At 39.4% G+C, this 19,352-nt stretch overlaps 1 protein-coding gene across 3 annotated transcripts in view; it reads left to right on the top strand.

The window, feature by feature from the left end:
- Positions 1-18,841, top strand: part of FHDC1 (FH2 domain containing 1) — a 57,146-nt gene extending 38,305 nt beyond the window's left edge. For all 3 annotated transcript variants that reach the window (XM_066573637.1, XM_066573636.1, XM_066573638.1), the window contains exons 7-12: positions 1,651-1,721; positions 1,874-1,981; positions 3,499-3,569; positions 10,670-10,787; positions 12,708-12,872; positions 13,499-18,841. In XM_066573637.1, the coding sequence (XP_066429734.1) occupies positions 1,651-1,721; positions 1,874-1,981; positions 3,499-3,569; positions 10,670-10,787; positions 12,708-12,872; positions 13,499-15,493 (2,528 nt within the window). In that variant the 3' untranslated portion in view covers positions 15,494-18,841. The remainder of the gene's footprint in view (positions 1-1,650; positions 1,722-1,873; positions 1,982-3,498; positions 3,570-10,669; positions 10,788-12,707; positions 12,873-13,498) is intronic.
- The last annotated feature ends 511 nt before the right edge of the window (positions 18,842-19,352 follow it).

Genomic DNA, 19,352 nt, shown 5'->3' with positions numbered 1-19,352 from the left:
CATTAAACCTACAAGCTACCTAAACATATGCAGTAAATGTACATAAATTGGACATTAAATACTGCTGTGTATAGGGATGAATAATATACCTAGAACTTTTAAAATAAGTTAGGAAACGTTTGTAGTATTAATGATTTGTATGCTTTTAAAGTTTATAAACTTGATCAAAAACTGAAAATTTCGCTTTAAGCTACACTACAAAAGTTTTACTCTTCTATATGATTCTATGAATCTTGCTCTGGAGATTCACTTCTCTCACTGTCCACTACTAAGTCGCAGTTGAATCTGGTGCTGGTCATGACAACCGTGTAACACTGGCTTGTGCTGCCCACAGTTTTGCTTTAAAGAGGGCAATTTTAAAAGGCTTTTCTAGCTCTAAACAAATTTTTGACCTATCCACAGGCTAGTCATCAATAGCAGATCGGCAGGAATTTGCCACCTGACACCTGGTCTATCAGCTGTAAGCTAGACTGCTTTCATTCTGCACGGAGCAGAAAGCAGATGGCACTGTACATTGTACAGTGGCTTGGTGTGGTATTGCAGGCACAGCTCCCATTGAAGTGAATAGGAACTCTGCCTGCATTACTATGCTGGGCCACATAATCTCCTGCGAGCTACTGAAGAATCGTATTAGTACTGTGACTTTTCCCACAGTTCATTTTCATCTACCCATTTGTGAACTGGTGTTTTTCATTGGTGATCTCTTTCAGTCCTGTATAGTTTGAGAAAGCTATTCAGATTGCTGTGGAGTGTATGTGCGTCTCCCCAATGCACACCCAAAAAAAATTTGAGTTACCTTTGTGGCTTTGTGAGTATAGCCCAGTATTTCCCAACACTGGTGTAACCTGTAAAGACATGGACTCCTCATGAACTCTGGTTGATAAGATTCCCCAGACAAAAATTGTATAATTTTGTTTTCTCTGTAGGATATTTAATTAATTTTGTTATTGCTGAAATATATATAATATGCAGTATGGTGCACGTGGCTTCAGTAGCCTTAAATTATGGGCGTTGTTTGGGGAGTAATATTTTTGACTGCCTTAAACAAAGCAGTAAAACTGAGACCCAATGAGTAGGGAAATTATAATCTTGCCCCATCTACAGTGATAATGCGCTGCATTACTTAGTCTGTGTACTGACCGTATAGAGACCATCAAGAGCACTGCTAAATTTCAGTAGTTTTGGAGTTGCATTTTCTTCATATCTAGTAATGTAATTGGCTTTTGTTGGTGTTTTTCGGATTGTTTTTCTCCTCTGTATTTGATGCTACAATTGAATTAGAAATCTGAGAGCAGATGATGCCAATGTAAATAATGCCTACCACAGTTATGCTCATGTTTACTACAATGTTGGAGCATCCTGCCTCCAAAAAGCATTGTGCGGTCATGAAATCCATGAATAATGAGCTTGGGATAAATTACAGTTGCCACGGCAGAGGGAAGTGTTATATTACATAGGTCTTACAGAAGTGGGACAAAAGCATGTATCGCTTCCAGCGTGATTTCTTTTTTAACTACTCTTCTGTAGTGGGTTTTAGATGGAGTCAAGTTGCCATGAAGTACTTTTTACTGTGTGCTTTGTTGTAATAATGGTTTCAGTTCCTGAGGAAAACAAAATGTCATTAGCAATTTTTCTTTTTTCTTCATTTAGAACTTATGTCGTGCGCACAGCTACACTCCATCTTATACTTGGTCCTGCAGGCTGGGAACATTATGAATGCAGTAAGTGTGACGCCTCATGATTATTACCATTATCACTAACTTTTCTTGGCATGATGCTGCTTGTACCCCACATGGTTGCAGTAGAATTCCCATTCTATATGTTTTTCTGAGATCTTCCCATGCCTTCATTGCCTTTTTTGTTTTCTCTTCAGGGTGGCTATGCTGGCAATGCTGTTGGTTTTAAATTATCATCGCTGCTCAGGTTGGCAGACACAAAGGCGAATAAACCTGGGATGAATCTGTTACATTTTGTGGCTCTGGTATGTGTTGTCCATTATTGGTTATTTTTTAGCTAGATGACTACTTACATTGCATGGAACTAATACATGTGCGGCATTTCATAGCAATCGTTATGTTGTAACTCGATGGAACTGGTTTGTCAGTAGGTATTTTTTCCACCACTTTAATGGGCATGTACACTGCCCTACCAAAAGTAATTGAACACCTGAGCAAGGATCAAAAGTAGTATTTATTTATATAGGTTAATAGTTAGTGGAGCCGCCTTTAGCCGTAATGACATTGGATACTCTCCATGGCATACTTTCTACCAATATCTGATACACTTAAGTTGATATTTCACTCCATTCAACCTGCAAATGTCTGGCAAGCTATTCAAAGAAGATGCATTAGCCTGGCTACAGTGCTGCAAGGAGCATCATCATTGGACACTTCAGCAATGGAAGAATGTTCTATGACGTAACAAATCTCTTGACTCTATCTTCAAATCAGATGGCTGTACCTGGGTGTGCAGGATGCTTGGAGAATGCCTTTTGCCTGTGTGTTGTACCAACACTTAAGTATGGCAGAGGCTCCGATATGGTCTGAGAATGTTTTATGTGCCACGGTCTTGGTCCGTAGCTTATCGTGGCAAAAGCCATGAACACACAGGTGTACCTTGACATTTTGGTGCTGACAAATTTGGCAATACCCTGGGAATGGTCAACAATACTTTCAACATGACAATGCACCTTATCTAAATTCCAACTCTGTTTTACATTGATTTCAAGATTTGGCTGTTCCACAATTGGACTGGCCTGCACAAAGCCCCAACCTATACCCTACTGACCACCTTTGGGACAAACTGGAACATCTGGTCAGAAAATATGACCAGCATCCATTTTCTTTGAGAGAATTTGCCAGACATTTGCAGGATGAATGGAGGGAAATGACATTTGAAGTGTATGAGATGTCATTAGGACCAAAGGAGGCCCCATGAAGTATTAACATATTTGAATAAATACTACTGTTGATTCTTGCTCAGGTGTCTGTTTACTTTTCATAGAATTGTGTAGTTTGTATTACCAGCCTGTATAGTATGGCTGCTTAGCTAGTATGCATAACCTCTTCATATGACCTTAGTATCGGTGAAACTTATTGAATATTACTTAGTAATAAGACATGTCTCAAATAGAGAACCCCTCTTCAGCTGTTATCACCAGTTGAAAACGACGGACAGCCATTGATTTCCTCATTTGGTGTCTGCTGAGTAGAAAATGTAGTATTACCTCGTTGCCAGTTGAATGAATGTCTGACCATATAATGTATGGAAGGGCTGTTTGCACCAGAATGAGAGCCTCTCTTAGGTTTCTGACTAAAGAAAGAACCCCCCTTCTCTGTGACCTCCTTATTCCCAAATCTTACATATGAAAAGGGGTTGTTTTGAGGAGACCACCTTTTAAGCCTTACAAGAGTAGCTCAATGTGTGTTTTTGTAATCCCGAGCCAGTAACAATTCTCTGAAAATCATTATATATTTTTTATTTTGCCTATATTTTTAGGAAGCCCAGAAGAAAGAAGACACATTGCTTACCTTCTCTGAGAAGCTGCAGCATGTAAATGAAGCAGCCAGGTAAACAGAATATACTTGGCCTATTGTCCTTGTGGACATCTGCACATGTTGCCTTTATTGTCCCATAGGGATATTACCATGGGGATGTAAAGATGGGAGCCATTAGTGAAACACGATGTATAAAAGCCTTTATGTGCTCCTAGAATGTACCACACGTGGTTTGTATCAACACTTGTTCAGCAGTAGAGTTTTACTGCATATCATTTGTATCGAAATTGTGACAGTTCTGGTAAAACAGATGGGGCCCCTTGTCCTGATCTGTTTCTTCCATTAGTTTGCTGGTTAATATTAGCGGATGTGAAAATTACCACTACAACAAACACGTGTGCAGTGGATGTTCTGTTATGGTATTACAGTCAGCATTGCTGTTTTTGCATCACGTTCACTAGCAAAATGTCCTGTGCAATGTTAATACCATACACAGAGCATTACATAAGCCTCTGGACTGCAGTAATACTGTAAGAAGGGAAGTAATTAGGTGTTAACTAACAGAATGCTCTGTACATGTTCATGGTATAAAAGCCCCTGGGCAATTTTAGAAATTACGTGCATCCCTTTATTTTAGACATCACAGTAAACATTATGATTTGATTGAAAAAGTATAGTGGTACAACAGACAATATGTTCCGTTTTCTAAAGTACAAGCAAAACTTTATGCTTTAAGGTTTATAATAGAGATGAGCGAGTATACTCGCTAAGGCACTATTCGCTCGAGTAATGTGCCTTAGCCGAGTATCTCTCCGCTCGTCCCTAAAGATTCGGGGGGCCGGCGCGGGTGACAGGTGAGTTGCGGGGGGGAGAGAGAGATCTCCCCTCCGTTCCTCCCCGATCTCCCCCGCCCCCTGCCGGCCCCCGACTCTTTAGGGACGAGCGGGGAGATACTCAGCTAAGGCACATTACTCGAGCGAGTAGTGCCTTAGCGAGTATACTCGCTTATCTCTAGTTTATAAGCTTGATAAAAACCTGAAAACTTCGCTTTAGGTCACACTCATGTAGTGTAAGATTTCCCCAAAAGCTTTTACTCCTCTTTTTGCATTTGCTCTGCAGATGCACTTCTCTCCCTGTCCACTAGTAGGTCACAGTTGAATCCTATGCTGGTTATGACAACCGTACAACACACAGTCCTGCTTTAAAGAAGGGAGTCCCGCCATGTTTTACCGGTCTTTCTGAGATGGCAGAGATCATGTATGGCAGTGGGTGTACTGCGCATGACAGTGTATCTCCCGAAAAAGGTTTAGTACCATGTTGGCCAGTAGAGCAAAGTGTGATTGTTCTCAATAAGAGAATCCGAGTCATCTTGTAGATATGATACCTTTTTTAATGGCTAACAAAAATATATGATGATATCCCGAGCTTTTGAACCTCTGAGTCCTTCCTCGGGCATAGTGAAACAGATATAAACATGTATTTATATAAAAACAGATATACATGATCACATGGGAGGGCACAAACACAGTGTGATTAATTTGCACTTAAAATGATTTCCAGAACAGGATAAGAGGGCACAGACATGTTATGATTAATAGCACTTAGATAAATACCAGAAGGGATGAACATAACAGTAAATACTTAGTCCAGTGACAAGGGATGCAAAATGTTATGGTCTCTATATTGATATTAGGGGGTCGCCACCAGGCAAACATGTTACCTATGCTCTGAGTTTCTCATATCTCATCATCTCCACTGATGCAACCCCCCCCCCCCCCCACCCACTGAGATTCATTCCGTTTTTGATGGTATTAAAGGTGGTTATAATCTTATTTCCCCAAATTCTTCTGTGGTGTTGAGACTTAAAATTGCCTTTAAGTATAAAACGTGTTACCTCTGCTCTGGGTTTCTAATATCTCATAATCTCCGATTTTAAGTCCCAAAGTCGCAGAAGAATTTGGAATTATAAGTATATGAATGTATAGGGCTCACACTGTGTGGCATGCTAAGAAATAGAGCATGCCATGATCTATTTCTCGTGTGTATCAGCATGCAGTGTTTACACTCTAATGTGAATGGATCAATGAAACCCTATTTACTTTCATTGACTCCATTCACCACGTGTCACGCGGCCGTGCATCGAGGGCATAATACGTGCTGAAATCCCGGTTGTGTGATTGAGCCCTTATTGTGACTTGTCCTACAGTTTATCTTCATCTACCCATTGGTGAACAACAGATGGGCCCTTGCCCTGATCGGTTTACTCCGTCAGTTTGGTGATTAATATTGGCAGATGTGAAAATTAGCACAACAGCGAAAACACGTGTGCAGTGGATGTTCTGTTATGGTATTACAGTCAGCATTGCTGTTTTTGCATCACGTTCACTAGCAAAATGTCCTGTGCAATGTTAATACCATACACAGAGCATTACATAAGCCTCTGGACTGCAGTAATACTGTAAGAAGGGGAAGTAATTAGGTGTTAACTAACAGAATGCTCTGTACATGTTCACCGTATAAAAGCCCCTGGGCAATTTTATATATTCTGGGTATACCCTTAATTTAGACATCACAGTAAACATAATGATTTGATTGAAAAAAAAACTACTGCAGTACAACAGGCAATATGTTCAGTATTCTGAAGTACAAGCACCCCTTTTTGTCATAGGTTCAGCTTATTAGTTATTGATGTGTTCATTTTTTTGCTTCTTTATTTTTGGTCATTTTTTGGTAAGTTCTATAATACTCCCCTGCTTTATATAACTGCATCCAAAATCTCCTATATTTATTTTTGCTAATTAAAAAAGAGGCAGTGAAACCCTTACCATTTTTCTAATCTGTTTTTAGAGGCTTCTGATTGTGGATGTTTTTATCCTAATATAAAAAAAAATCACCAAAAAGTGTTTAAAAAAATATGTATAGCGTAAAACCTGATTTATTCATTAGATCATTTTCTGATGACACATTGCCTTTAGCAACTATCCAAGCTTTTTAGTGTTTTTCACTTAGTTGTCAGGCGGTGTCCCTATGGCTCATGCTTGTAAGATAGGGAAGTTAGATTGTGGCAGGTACTGACTGGTATGAGTGGTTACCCTGTGTGTACACAGCTGTACACAATGGTGCAGCATTATACACAATAGGAAGTAAATAAATGAGTAATTGAATTATGGTGAGGCACCCAGCTCTGAATTTCAGAATATGTCCGGCTCTATATACATCTGTTATGTACTTTCCATCAGAGATTCTGGTATAAACAACAGCAAAAATAGCAAGAGTTTGACTCTTAATGTTTGATGTCAAAAAAGCATAAACGTAAGGGATGCCGTTTTAAAGTGACCTTGTAAGGTGATCTTTGATGCTCTGACAATATTGGAGACCTCACCTCCAAAGTGAAATAAATGTATGTAGGTTCCAAAATGCAATAAGCTGGAGAGAAACTGTATACACACTGATGCAGGGAAGGCTGTCAATCATCCTATGTGGGTGGAGTAATCAGGACTCTGCGATTCTCCTAGGAGTCCTGTCAGGATTTATTCTGCTTTTTATTCAGATAATCTGCTCAAAATCCTAAGCCTAAATATCACAGAGCTCCGTTTCTCTCCTGCCATTATATCCTGCTCTAAGTCACCTAAGAGGTTCACTTTTTCAGTGGAGTGGAGTTATATATATAATTTTATATAATTAGACGTAAAAAAACTGTTTCAATAAAACGCAACACATATGGTTGTAATGAATATAGTTACATTGAAAGGGGCATTCCAGAGATTTAGGAGAGTTAATTTTGTTGTAATTATTTATTGCAACTTTTTGTCTATGCTTTTGCCTTAAGTGTGTCTAATTTTCCAAAATATTGCACCCAGCATGTTAAATTGGGCACAAATACGTTCTTTCTCTGTGGTGTGAAGGCTTGTGCTGAAAATACACCTCCTCGGCACAGAAGTAACCTGTACTTTTTTTTGTTTTTTTTGCTTTATTTATGACTTTTTAAAAAGTTGCATGTTATAAATCAGTATGCCACCTAAACCTCTCCCACAATTTTAAACTAAATGATAATGGTATAACCAGGCGTACAGATTAAGGCTGGGCTCGCATGACCGTAAATGTAAAACCCTGCATGCGTTCTACGGCTGTGGAGCCTGCAGTGACCCAGCCTTTCGCTGCATATGGCAGCCATTTTGAACAGTGCATGACAGCGTATCTCATGTATGCTGTCCTGTGCAGTCTTCCTGGTTTCTTTTGAAGCAAAATCTAGGTGCAATTACTTTTGATAAATCTCCCTCTTAATGTGTGTGTTGCTTGTAAACTATTCACCCACCACTGGAAGGGTGAAAACTGATAAATTGATGGAGGAACCAACTGCTGGGACCCTTATGATCCCAAGAAAGGGGGTCTGGTCAGTCTCCAAGTGAACAGTGCAGAGGTTGTGCAGGCGCACTCCTGTTCCATTTATGTCAATGAGGGCAGCAGAGATTGCCAAGCTCTTGAACTCTGCAATATCCAGGACTCTGATTGAAATGAATGGAGCTGTGAATGTGCAACTTCCACTCCGTTCACTTGGAGACTAACCGGCCCCCATTCTGTGGATTGGTGGGGGTCCCAGCGGTTGGACCAATCTCTTGTTTTCGCCTATCCAGTGGATGGGTGAAACCTTGAAGAAAAAGCTTTGGTTCTGAAATACCCCTTTAAATTCCGTCACCGAGGCTAGAGCTCTGTTCAAATCTCATTTTTGCTTACAACTTAGGTATGCATCAATCATACAATGGCTGGCAGCGTCACCGAACTCTCTTCTTAAAAAAATAAAATAAAAAAATTGTAGTTTGCCTTTTTTTGTGTGATTGGTCTTTAAAGAAAAGCGTAGTTGATAGTGCTTTTCTATACAGCACAAAAGAAATGGAAAAAAAAAAGTGTTCCAACCCAATGGAGGCCAAAAGGACACTCTTCCATCAGGTAAATGAAGCCCTATGGATATACTTGGTGTATACACCGGGAGCTTTTGAATCCATTTAGGGCTCTAGTGTGATTGAGCTTTAGAGTTAAGAAGTTACTAGGAGGAATCCAGTGCTTTCAGTTTAAACGAAGTGACTACATTATTATTCTTAAATGGCGCACGTCTGAACCGCTGAAGTAGTTAGAATACACCTTTCTGTTTCATGCACTAAAGCGCAGTTATACATTCTGCTTCAGTCATGATTTTCCAGTGGGATTATATTTTAGTATATTTTAGCTTCCATGCTTGAAGCAGAACTCAAGAGCATGAAAAAAGAGCAAGAATTTAACCTTTTTGTGTCGGGTGCTTGGCTTTCCCACATTACTACTGGGGTCTCCTTTCACTTGTTACTATGACAGAGAAAGCGGGGTCAAAAGGCTGATTCATACACAAAAGCTCAGCTTGTACTCCAGCCCCGAGCAAACGAAAGGCTTCAGAAAAGAAGTACCATGTTAACTGGCATGATGAAAAGCATCAGTCGCCTTTCTTCCACACATCTGCTGCGTACAGTAGCTGCACTGATCCTGTGCCGAGAACGTATTGGCCCATAATTACTAAACAGTTCATCAGTTTTTGGCTTAATTCTGTCTCAAATTTTGGAGGCACAATTTAAGGTGCAAATGAGGATGTCTATCAAATTTGTGCTAAAATGTGGAGTGTGTGATGAGCAGTATGCATGACCTCCAAGGAGACCTAGTTTTACTCAATTGAATTAGGAAAAAGGCCTGACAATGGTGCAGAATCTACACCTGCTCGTGGCAGGCATAGATTTCATTTTCTCTTACAACCCCAAGTCAGCCAAATTTACTAAGAGGCTTGCGGCTTTTAATAAATTTGGCGCAAATCACTGAAGAAGGAAATCTACAGAAAAAAGAGGGCAGGTAGAAGCACCACATCCCTCAACATGCAGACAGCCAAACTGCTAAATGGAGGAACATTGCACAAGTGCAAGGTACTGATGAACAACCACTCACACACCTTCCTTAGGGTGCCGACCCACTAGCGATATTTTTTTCTAGCAATGCGAGATCGAGTGCCTCGCACCGCAGAGAAAGCACTGCAATATCGCCCTTTGTTTTCAATGAGGTCAGTGGCAGCAGCGCCAGCTACATTGAAAACATAGGGAGTACATCAAGGACTTCTGCCACAGCATTGCTGCGGCCCCATTGAAAGCAGTGGTTTACAGGCAACCCTCACAGCGATGATTTTCTGGGAAGGGCTTAAAATATAAGCCCTTCCCTAAAATTAAGCCATAGCTATGAAAAAAAAGTTTTTAAAAAAAAATGATGCTCGCCTAGAAGAGCCGCCTGGCTCTTCTCTCCAGCATGGCAGTCATATTCTGTGTTCCGGAGGCCGGGGATTGAAAAATCCCCTCAGAAAGCATTGGTCTCATTGGCTGAGCACTAAGCCAATCGCATGCAAGTATTTTTTGTCTCATCTGAACACCCCCCCCCTTCCGCCCTCTCACTCCCGCAACTCACCACTCACCCTCACCCCCGCCGGCACCTGAATTTTTTTGAGACGAGCAGGCAGGTACTCGCAAAGGGCAGTACTCGCTCGAGTATTTGCCCTTAGTGAGTACGCTCGGTTATCTCTAGTGCAATTATATGTGGCTTGGTCAATGGTGAGATTGTGTTTTTGTTAATCACATTCAACGAAGGGTTTACTGTAAGCATAGGATTCGGCTCTATAGATCCCAGTAACCACATGATTTTTCGTCGACGCGGTTTTGACTCTTCAGTTCAGTTTGTGCATTGTATAAAAAGTGCTGCTACTCATAACCTTTAACACATAGGATGGCTGCTGCCGAAAGATGATTTTTTTTTTTCTTCTTTTTTTAGTAGTTTTATCTGGATGATAAACCTTGATTAAACACCATTTATAGCACAGATTAATCAGCTGTGCATGTCAGCCTGCTTACCAACCATGCCGCAAGGCTGAGTGATCTCAGAACATTACAGCATAGTGTATTCTGTGAGAAATTAGTCACTGTTAATCCGGTAACAAGCCCTTTTTTTCTGTGAGATAACTTGCTTCCACCCAGTTTATCCTCTCTTTTGAATTTGACAACCAGGCTTGGCTGTGTTTGCCATTAAGGTGTTTGGTGAACTGTTCAAACATTACAGAATGGTGCCTCAACTTGGGCCTTTAACTTGTTACGTAATTGTTTTTCTCTGCTTTGCAGGTTGTCTACTGAAAATATGGAGACTGAATTCTGTGCGTTATTGGCAAGAACAAAAACGCTCAAAGACCAGATCAAGAAGGATGCTGAGTTGTCACAGCAAATGGAACAGTTTCTTCAGGTACATGACTGTAGAAACATGCATGTAGAGAAGGCGATTTCCCTACAGTGAGGGGGGACTCTTAACCCCTAAGGAGCAGGCTGTTTTGTACTTTAAGGACCAGACACTTTTTAGGAATGTTACCCATGTGGTGGTTTTACTGCCCTATTTTTTTTTTCCTTTTAGCTACCAAAATTATTTTTGCTGCTTTTTTTTTTTCCATGACAGAGCAATTTTTTAAAATATCTTTTTCACTGACACTTTTTTCCCGTTTTGTTGTTGTTGTTTTATTGAGGGTAAAGAGCTAAAAAAATGATTTTTTTAAACATTTTCTAGTTTTTTTTTAAATAATTTAGTATATTTACACTAAAATAAAGTATAGGAACGGGTTTCTCATTTTGTTTCAGACATTTTGATATATAATATGTATGGTTTTGGATTACAGGCCGCTTACAGCGACGGTTTTGGTTGGCATCAGTTTGGGTTATTTTTATAGATGGATATATTATAGTTATATATATAGATATATAGATATATATATAGATATATATAGATATATAGATATATAGTGATCTATAGATATATATATTAGAGAGTTAGTTATATATAGTTAGATAGAGAGTTATAAATATATAGTTTTATTCTGTAATTTTGTTTTACTTATTTCTGTAATTATGTTTTTTACTATCTATGTCCCCCTATAATGTCATATAAGACCTCTGGGGGACATTCGCATATTTTGTTATTTGACACTTTCCCACTGTAGCTGGGGCATCCATAGGAGCCGCAGTTACAGGGGAAAACAACCCCTGTAGTGACATTAGTCACTGGAAGAGCTGGTCCGGGTCTAGTACGACCCCGAAGCTCTGCCATAGCAGGGAATCCCCGCGGTCACTTGACCCCCGGGCTCCTGTAGTGAAAGTAACACTTCCACTTTCACTTTTCAGTACACATTGCTTATTGAGTGCTGTGTACTCCAGGGAGGGAAAAGACAGAAAGGGTAAAAACCCCTCCTGCCTTCTCCTCCGGGTTATCAGCTGTCACCAACAGCTGACAACCCATCCTGCCTCTGATTGATTTGCAAATGCAGAAGGCTTAAATCCCCGCTGTACTTTTACATATGGCTGGCCTTTAAGCCCAGGACCAGGCGCTGTATATTTACTGTGCCTATACGGGTTAATAAAGTTTGATTACTTAAAGGGAATCGGTCAGCTCAAACATGTTGTCCAAACAGCAGACCTCATGTAATAGAGCAGGAGGAGCGGAGCAGACTAATAATCTAGTTTATGGGGAAAGATTCAGTATAACTTGTATGTTTTTCATTTACATTTCTACTCATTCTAAAATGAACAGTCCAGTGGGCGGTCCTATCAGTGATTGGCAGTCTTTTCTGTATGTACAGTCATACACAGATGGCTGTCAATCACTGAGGGCTCCACCAATTGGACTGTTCAGCTCAGAATGAGCAGAGAAAAATAAATTAAATACAAGTTAAACTTTATCTTTTCCCATAAACTATATATCAATCTGCTCAGCTCCTGCTGCTCTTTAACATGATGTCTGCGGTTTGGACAGCACGTTTCAGTTGACAGATTTCCTTTAACCCTTTCCAATCCACTGTCTGACGCCTTAAGACATTATGATTTAAGGCTGTACAGCTCTGATGTTGGAAGACGCCCGTTGGGGTTCTCTTACTGTATATTGCCAGCCTCTCTGCTGTCGGAGCCTATCCAATGTGTCACCTCATGCAGTACTAGCTTTAGCCAGCATATGGCGCCATTGTATAACAGCAGAAAAAGAGTAAGCCCCCTTAGGAAAACCAGGATACAAATTAGATTGGGAAGGGTTAAACATGGAGTGTAATACTGTGGTATGATGTATACAGTAATTACATGTATTGCACGTGTACTAGTGAATGGTCTGCTATCTATTCTATTTCAGAATGCTATGAAAGACTTAAAAGAGCTTGAGAAGGAGAAGGTGGAGTTACTAAAGCAGGGGAACACTCTAATTGACTTCTTCTGTGAAGACAAGGAAACCATGAAACTTGATGAATGTTTCCAAATATTTCGGGATTTTTGTGAAAAGTTTAACAGAGCTGTAAAGGTAAAATCCCTATATAAAGGGTCAATAGTGGCACAATGCTATTGAGCCTATTTATGTATAATTTTTTTTTCATTTGCATAAAAATTTCCAGCACTGATTAGCTGGTCTTTCTCATGAATGTGCACAAGCTCAGCTCCGCCTCTCTTCTTTCAGAGGCTGTGTAACATAACCACACCCACTCAATACTACACAGGTATCTCTGTCTAGCTTTTTCTGAGTAGCTACTCCACTTGGTGTGAATTACAGCCCCCAGTTCTAGTAGCTTTCCCTGCTCTACTGTCTGACCTCGTCCATCATCCCCTTGTACTATCCTTGTACAGCACTCTGTAGTAGCTCAATCGAAAGGCAGTAAATACACTTTCATAACAGGGGAGCTGGCTAGGGAAGTTGCTGAGAAATGGACCATCAGTTTACATTGACTGAATTCTATACTTGTATTGTTTTTAAAGACACTGCAGACTGGAGGATTGAAATCTTAGCAAGTTCTGACAATCAGATTTTTTTTTTTTTTTAATGAAAACCAGTTGCAAAAAGTTTTTTTTCCCCTAAATCAATGTATTTTTGGAAATTTAAGTACAAAGGTGTACATGGCCTTTAATTCTCAAATTCGTTTTTTATTTCTATAGGATAATAAAGAGAGGGAAATTCAAGATCTACGACAGCAGAAGAGACAGAAGGAACTGGAACTTAGACGGCGCTCCTGGGTCTTTGGAGAGAATGGAGGGTTTGGAAGGAGTAGTAGTGAAAATGATGTGGAGTTATTAACAAAGAAAGGACTTGAAGACCTATTACCATTTTTGCAACAAAGGCCCCAAAGTCCATTAAGTAGAAACTCCAGCTCAAGGCGCTCCCGCCTATCCCTAGGTGTTACAGCAGATCGAGAACTGCAGATGTACTTGGAAGCACCACCGGATGATCAAACCAACAAATTTAACAGTCTGCCCCGATCTCGTCCTCTCCAGCCGAGACCTACCATTGCATGGATAGAAACCAAGGAGAAAAATAACCAGAACATTATGGATTTGAATAAGAATGAAGCTATTCAAAATCCACATCCATTGCCTACGGTACTTATTAGTTTGGAAGATGAAGCACCTGACCACACTACTATTTCTAACCTGCATTACAAACAAGATAAAACAGACAGAAATAACAATCAACAACCGAGCTGCCAGAATTTGGTGGAAAGCCAGCACAAAAAGAATCCATTATATTCCTTAACTGTCACTGTAGAAGAACGAGAACTGGTTAAAAAGTTGCAAAAATTTGAACTCCAACAATATGTAAAAGAAACCACTGGTGATCCATGTATCACAAACTTGGAACCACTTGATGAGTTGAAGCTGGACTCTGTTAGCTGTGTAGATGATGATATACCATTAAATAAAACTACCAAAGACAAACCATGTACTTCATTAGGTACCTCAGATGAAATAGCTGATACACCTGAAGCTCATTTAAACAGTGCTGGCGGTCATATGTCGGAAAGTACATGTATCTCTGATAAGCAAGAACACAAGCACATGTTCTATGTTGAAGATGGTACAGATAATTCTTTAACATTGGACTGTTCTGATAGCCAAGATATGTATGAGAAAGAAGATGAAAATGTACAAATTGAGGAAACTAATGGTAGAGTAGGATCAACTACATCTGCTTCTGATCAGTCTGAAAACTCCGAATCTAATGCTAGAAAGAGCAGTATTTCAAAGGAGAGTGTTTTAAAAAATAAAGACCCTAAGGATTCCAAGAGGCCTAACTCCTTGAAAGAAAGAACCCCAAGCTTCACCAAGGCAACTGTTACTCGCCCAAGTAACACTGTCACTACAAAACCTGTTCGTATGTTGAATGACTCAGAGCATGTCACAATGAGGAAAGTTGTGCCCATTTCTAAATCCAACAGACCTGGAAGTGTAAAGCGTACAGAGCTAAGGAGTTCAGTTCGGGGTGAGGCAAAATCAGAAGATCTCAAACAGACACAGCGGCATTCTCTTCGAGTAAAATCTGATAATCAGAAGTCTTCTCCCAGGTCTAGTATAACTCCTGAGGAGCCCAAGTTTCAAAGAGGAGCAAGTTTTACTTCTAACAGTTCACGTTTTCAGAGGGACCAAGTTCAACGAAAAAGTTTAGTCAAAAACACAGCAGAAAAGCCACTTAGAAATGTTAGTAAGCCAAAGCCTGATGAAACCAAGATCTGTCGAACAACTCAGAAACAAACTCCACCTACTGTAGAAGTAAGTAGGGCTCCAACAACCAATACCCTGAAAACTTCATCTACTCCAGGTTTTGCCAGGAACACTATAGCTTCATCTACTCGCTCTTCAAAGACAGAAGCTCCTACTCCAGTAAAAACTTCAACAATAATGAGATCAACCTCTTTGCGCCAATCAATAGGAAAGTCTGAACCAACCAGAGATTCTACCGCCAAAGAAAATGGTAGTGCTGGTACCTTCAAAAGGACAAATAGTGTGAGGACAAATGGGATGGTGACCGAAGCTACTACTAATGGTAAACCTGAGACTACCCAAAAAGAAAAGGGTATAGTTGAAAAGTCTTCTTTGAAACTTAAGGATACAGGCAAGGCAACACTAGGCAAAATACTGAAACCTTTGTTGAAGTAGGTTTTTATTTAAAGAGTCTGTTTAATTCGACAACCCCGGTATGGGTGAGTTTAATGACGCAAGGTTTTTTTTTATTTAAAAAAACCTTTCTTCTGACAAGCAGTGCTCCGAATCAGTGCAGATTTTTGCATTCCTTTCTACAGACTATGATGACTGTTGGGACTACTAACTACCATTTGTATGGCGAGTGCATTTTGAAGCCTCATGAAGGAATTTGTGTTTGTAATAGTCTTTGAGCTGTGCTGAAAGAGTGCTTATCTGCGAATATGTATCTACAGTAATAACTACCTGAAAATAGACTTTTTTTAGGCAGAATTATTTTATAGAGCGAGCAGGACTCTGGTTAACGTCTTTTTACTTTCCAAAGGTACAAGCAAATCATAGACTTTCTGTGGCTGGCTGCTTGCAGCTAAAGGAGTACTTGATCGTGCTGCCATTGTCTCGAAGAAGAGGACTCTGCTGGGTGGAGTCTCCTAAATGACTGCATTTTATAGCAATGAGTTTCATAAGTGTTTCACTGCTCTAAAAGGAAAAACAAGAGGTGATGCTGCTGCATACGGAGCTATCAATGTTGATGAACACAGAAGTGCCATGTATTTATAATGCATTTGAATGGTGTCATCTCTGTATTTAAAGTATGAATATTTGTTGACAGCACTTCAACCATTCAGTGTGTACTCACTGTGGTTCTAGCCTATATCGGTCACATGCGAATCCTGCTGCTAGGCTTCTATCATGTAAGCTTTGAAATAAGTCTATTACTACTTTCTCTACTCATTGGTCAAAGAAAGTGGACCCTACGTTTTATGAATATTGATTTCCATTCTGATTCCCTTCTCTTCTAGGTTTTTGCTTGTTTCACTATTTTATAAGGAAAAAGAACATTTACGAGGAGAATTTACCTCTGAAAACGTATAGGAAACCATAACGCAATCTGACAAATGGGTTACAGTTTACACCTTGCGCCAATTTAGTTTTTGTAGTGCCTACTACATTCATGTAAAAATCTTTCGTGGGATACATATATTCTGAACTAATTGTAAATGACGAGGTGCTGGAATAAGTAATTTGTCCATACAGTACCAGAAGAGAGAATTGAGAAGTCTTAAAATCTTGACAAGGCAAATGTTGTTTTTTCTTTAAAGCAATCTAAAGCTTTATTTGCGATGGGGAAAAAAACAACAAATGTGTAGAGCTCTCACGCCCAATGCCAAAAGTATACAACTGACTTAAGGTAATCCTCACATCTGCTTGTCTTTCACATTGTACAGACTGTTTTAAATCCCATCATTATGACCAATCCTTAATTGCCAGGCAACAGCTTTACTTGCCATGCTTTCCAGTGGCAAGTACAGGATGATTCAAAAAGCATGGTGAAAAAGTAAAGCGGATTTCTTCATCTATGAATTGACATACAACTGCCAGAATGATATGAAGAGCTAAAAGAACACTAAGTTTTTAATGTACCTTACAAATGTTCAATGTTGTCACCGTTGGTGATACATCTGATGTGTCCTGGCATATCATCCACTGTCCATTCCACTGCAGTGGAGATGTGTTTCAGGTTGTCTAGTGTCACCGACAGCACTCATATCAAATACCTGTAAGGGGCATTAAAATCTTTAAGAGTTCTTCCATCCTTTCATATTATTCTGGCTTTTAGACGTCAATTCATGTGCAAATCCGTTTTAGTTTTGCACTTTTCTTTTTGGATAGTCTGTACAGGTGCAGCCCTGTAACTGGCATTAAAATGTGTCCACTATCGGTGGCTGGGACACACTATCTAGGGGCACCCTAACAACAGTATTTTTCATTACCACGTTTATGCACTACTCCTGTAATTATTAATTAGTTTCACATGAAAACCTTTATATGTAGATCTAGTAAGCATCCATGTATACATACTATTTTTCGGGGTCATCCCAACAAGTTGCCGAATTCTGAATCGCAAGGCAATTTGGCAAATTGCCATACTCAGAAACTACAGTCTTGGGTCTTCCTTTCAATCGCTCTTCTCTGAAGGAGAAAGGGAACAAAAATTCTCTGGGCACCACAAAGACTGCCCAGAGTAGTTATTGCAGTTTGGAAACTCTCCCAAGCCAGCTACTATGGTTTTATTAAATACATTGTGTATAATCTGCACTAGTCAAGCTGTGCTGAAACCAATTATTGTCATGATTCACTAGTCCGAAGTATTTAGAGTTGGATGCTTTAAATGAAGAAAAGAATGAGAAAATGATCATTAATCACTGATCATCATCATTCATTCGACAGTAAAAATATTTAATCATTGGCTGAATGATTAACAAATATAAATGCCAATGCTAGTGACAATTACTGCTGCTAAGTGCATGGCTCTGGCGTGCACTCTAAAGACCTTCACCGTATGACTTTAACAGATTTAGAAGTATTTTACCTAACTTTTTTAAGAATGGCAGAGAACTTATTCATAGAACAAAAACTCATTCATATCCTAAGTTCAGGAGTAAAAAAGTACAATCCTTCATGCATCAAGTAGCAGAGCCGTGAGGAAGGACACCCAAGTGCCACTATTCTGTAGACTTGCCTAGTACCTCTTTAGTTATCCATCCTCCTCAGGGGTAAAACTGTATGGATTTAAACATATCTCTTTCATGATGCCTTTAAACATAGATGACTATTCAATATACGGAATAGCGTCCTTTTTTTGGCCCTGAAGAATGAAAACCTTAATTCGCCCTAGTATTGTTTAGGAAAACTGCACCGATGGATTAGTAGTTCAGACTTTCAACTGCAGCCTCTCTGCTACGTATTATAATATACACGTCTAGAATTTTGCTGGGTTAATGTGGAGGCCCATATACTATGCATTTCATAAATAGCAGACATAGTTTAATATACGCTCATTTACATATGCTAATAGATTTTACAGTAATTCAAATACATGTTGCCAAAGCCGATAACTTGAACACCTTTATTTTGTCTTTGCACATGAGCTCGTGATACCTAAATGGTATTTTTTGTGCATCGCAAAGAGAATAGAGAATATAAGGCCTTGATTTTTAATTCTAGTCGACACCTCTGTATTATCGTGCTACAATATACAGGTCAGAGGGGTTTCTTCCCTTGTTCAGGTATCAGAAAAAAATGTATATAACAGTAGATATTCAGGAACAGGATTCAATGGTAGGCTGTATTCGTTTTCTTATTTGTCTGTACATTTACCATTTTCTGACTGAAAAGATTTATTTAAATATGTTCTATTAATGTAAATTTGTATACTAGAAGGTATAATGTACATAGCCAATATGTATTTAAAGGATCTTTACATATTTCAGAATAGTTTGCTAATAAATTTCTCAACTGAAAGCAAAATGTTGGTTTGCCCTTTTTTACATTATAGTAGTAGATTAAAAGAAGAATGATATTGTGCGCTAAAGCCGTGTAGTTTAGGGCTATATTGTTACATCATATACTATAGCATCGGTATGGTATGTCTTCATCTGAGCATCATTAATATTTTTGTTTACCCAGTCATCTTTTACCTTTTGCATTTGCCTTTATTATATATTCGCAAGAAGTGCTGCATTGCACAGAACATAATGTAACCACAACGCATTTGTTAAGGCATATTCACACTGCATTTGCAGTATGATGTGGAAGTGTAGATAATGTATAACGGCACACTGGAAACTCCAAGAAACCTCTCAAAAGCAATTATGTAACTATTGAATCGCATTACTGCTATATTTATAAATTTGAGACTTTTAGTGCACAAATTCATCAAATAGTAAGAGCCCCATCTAACCCCAATGAGGTGTAACCTCTTCAGATGGGATCCCAACGCTAAAATACATACCTTTCAGGCCTACAAACTGAG

The sequence above is a fragment of the Eleutherodactylus coqui genome, chromosome 7, assembly GCF_035609145.1.
Source record: "Eleutherodactylus coqui strain aEleCoq1 chromosome 7, aEleCoq1.hap1, whole genome shotgun sequence".
NCBI lineage: Eukaryota > Metazoa > Chordata > Amphibia > Anura > Eleutherodactylidae > Eleutherodactylus > Eleutherodactylus coqui.
This window is presented reverse-complemented; position numbering and strand designations above follow the sequence as displayed.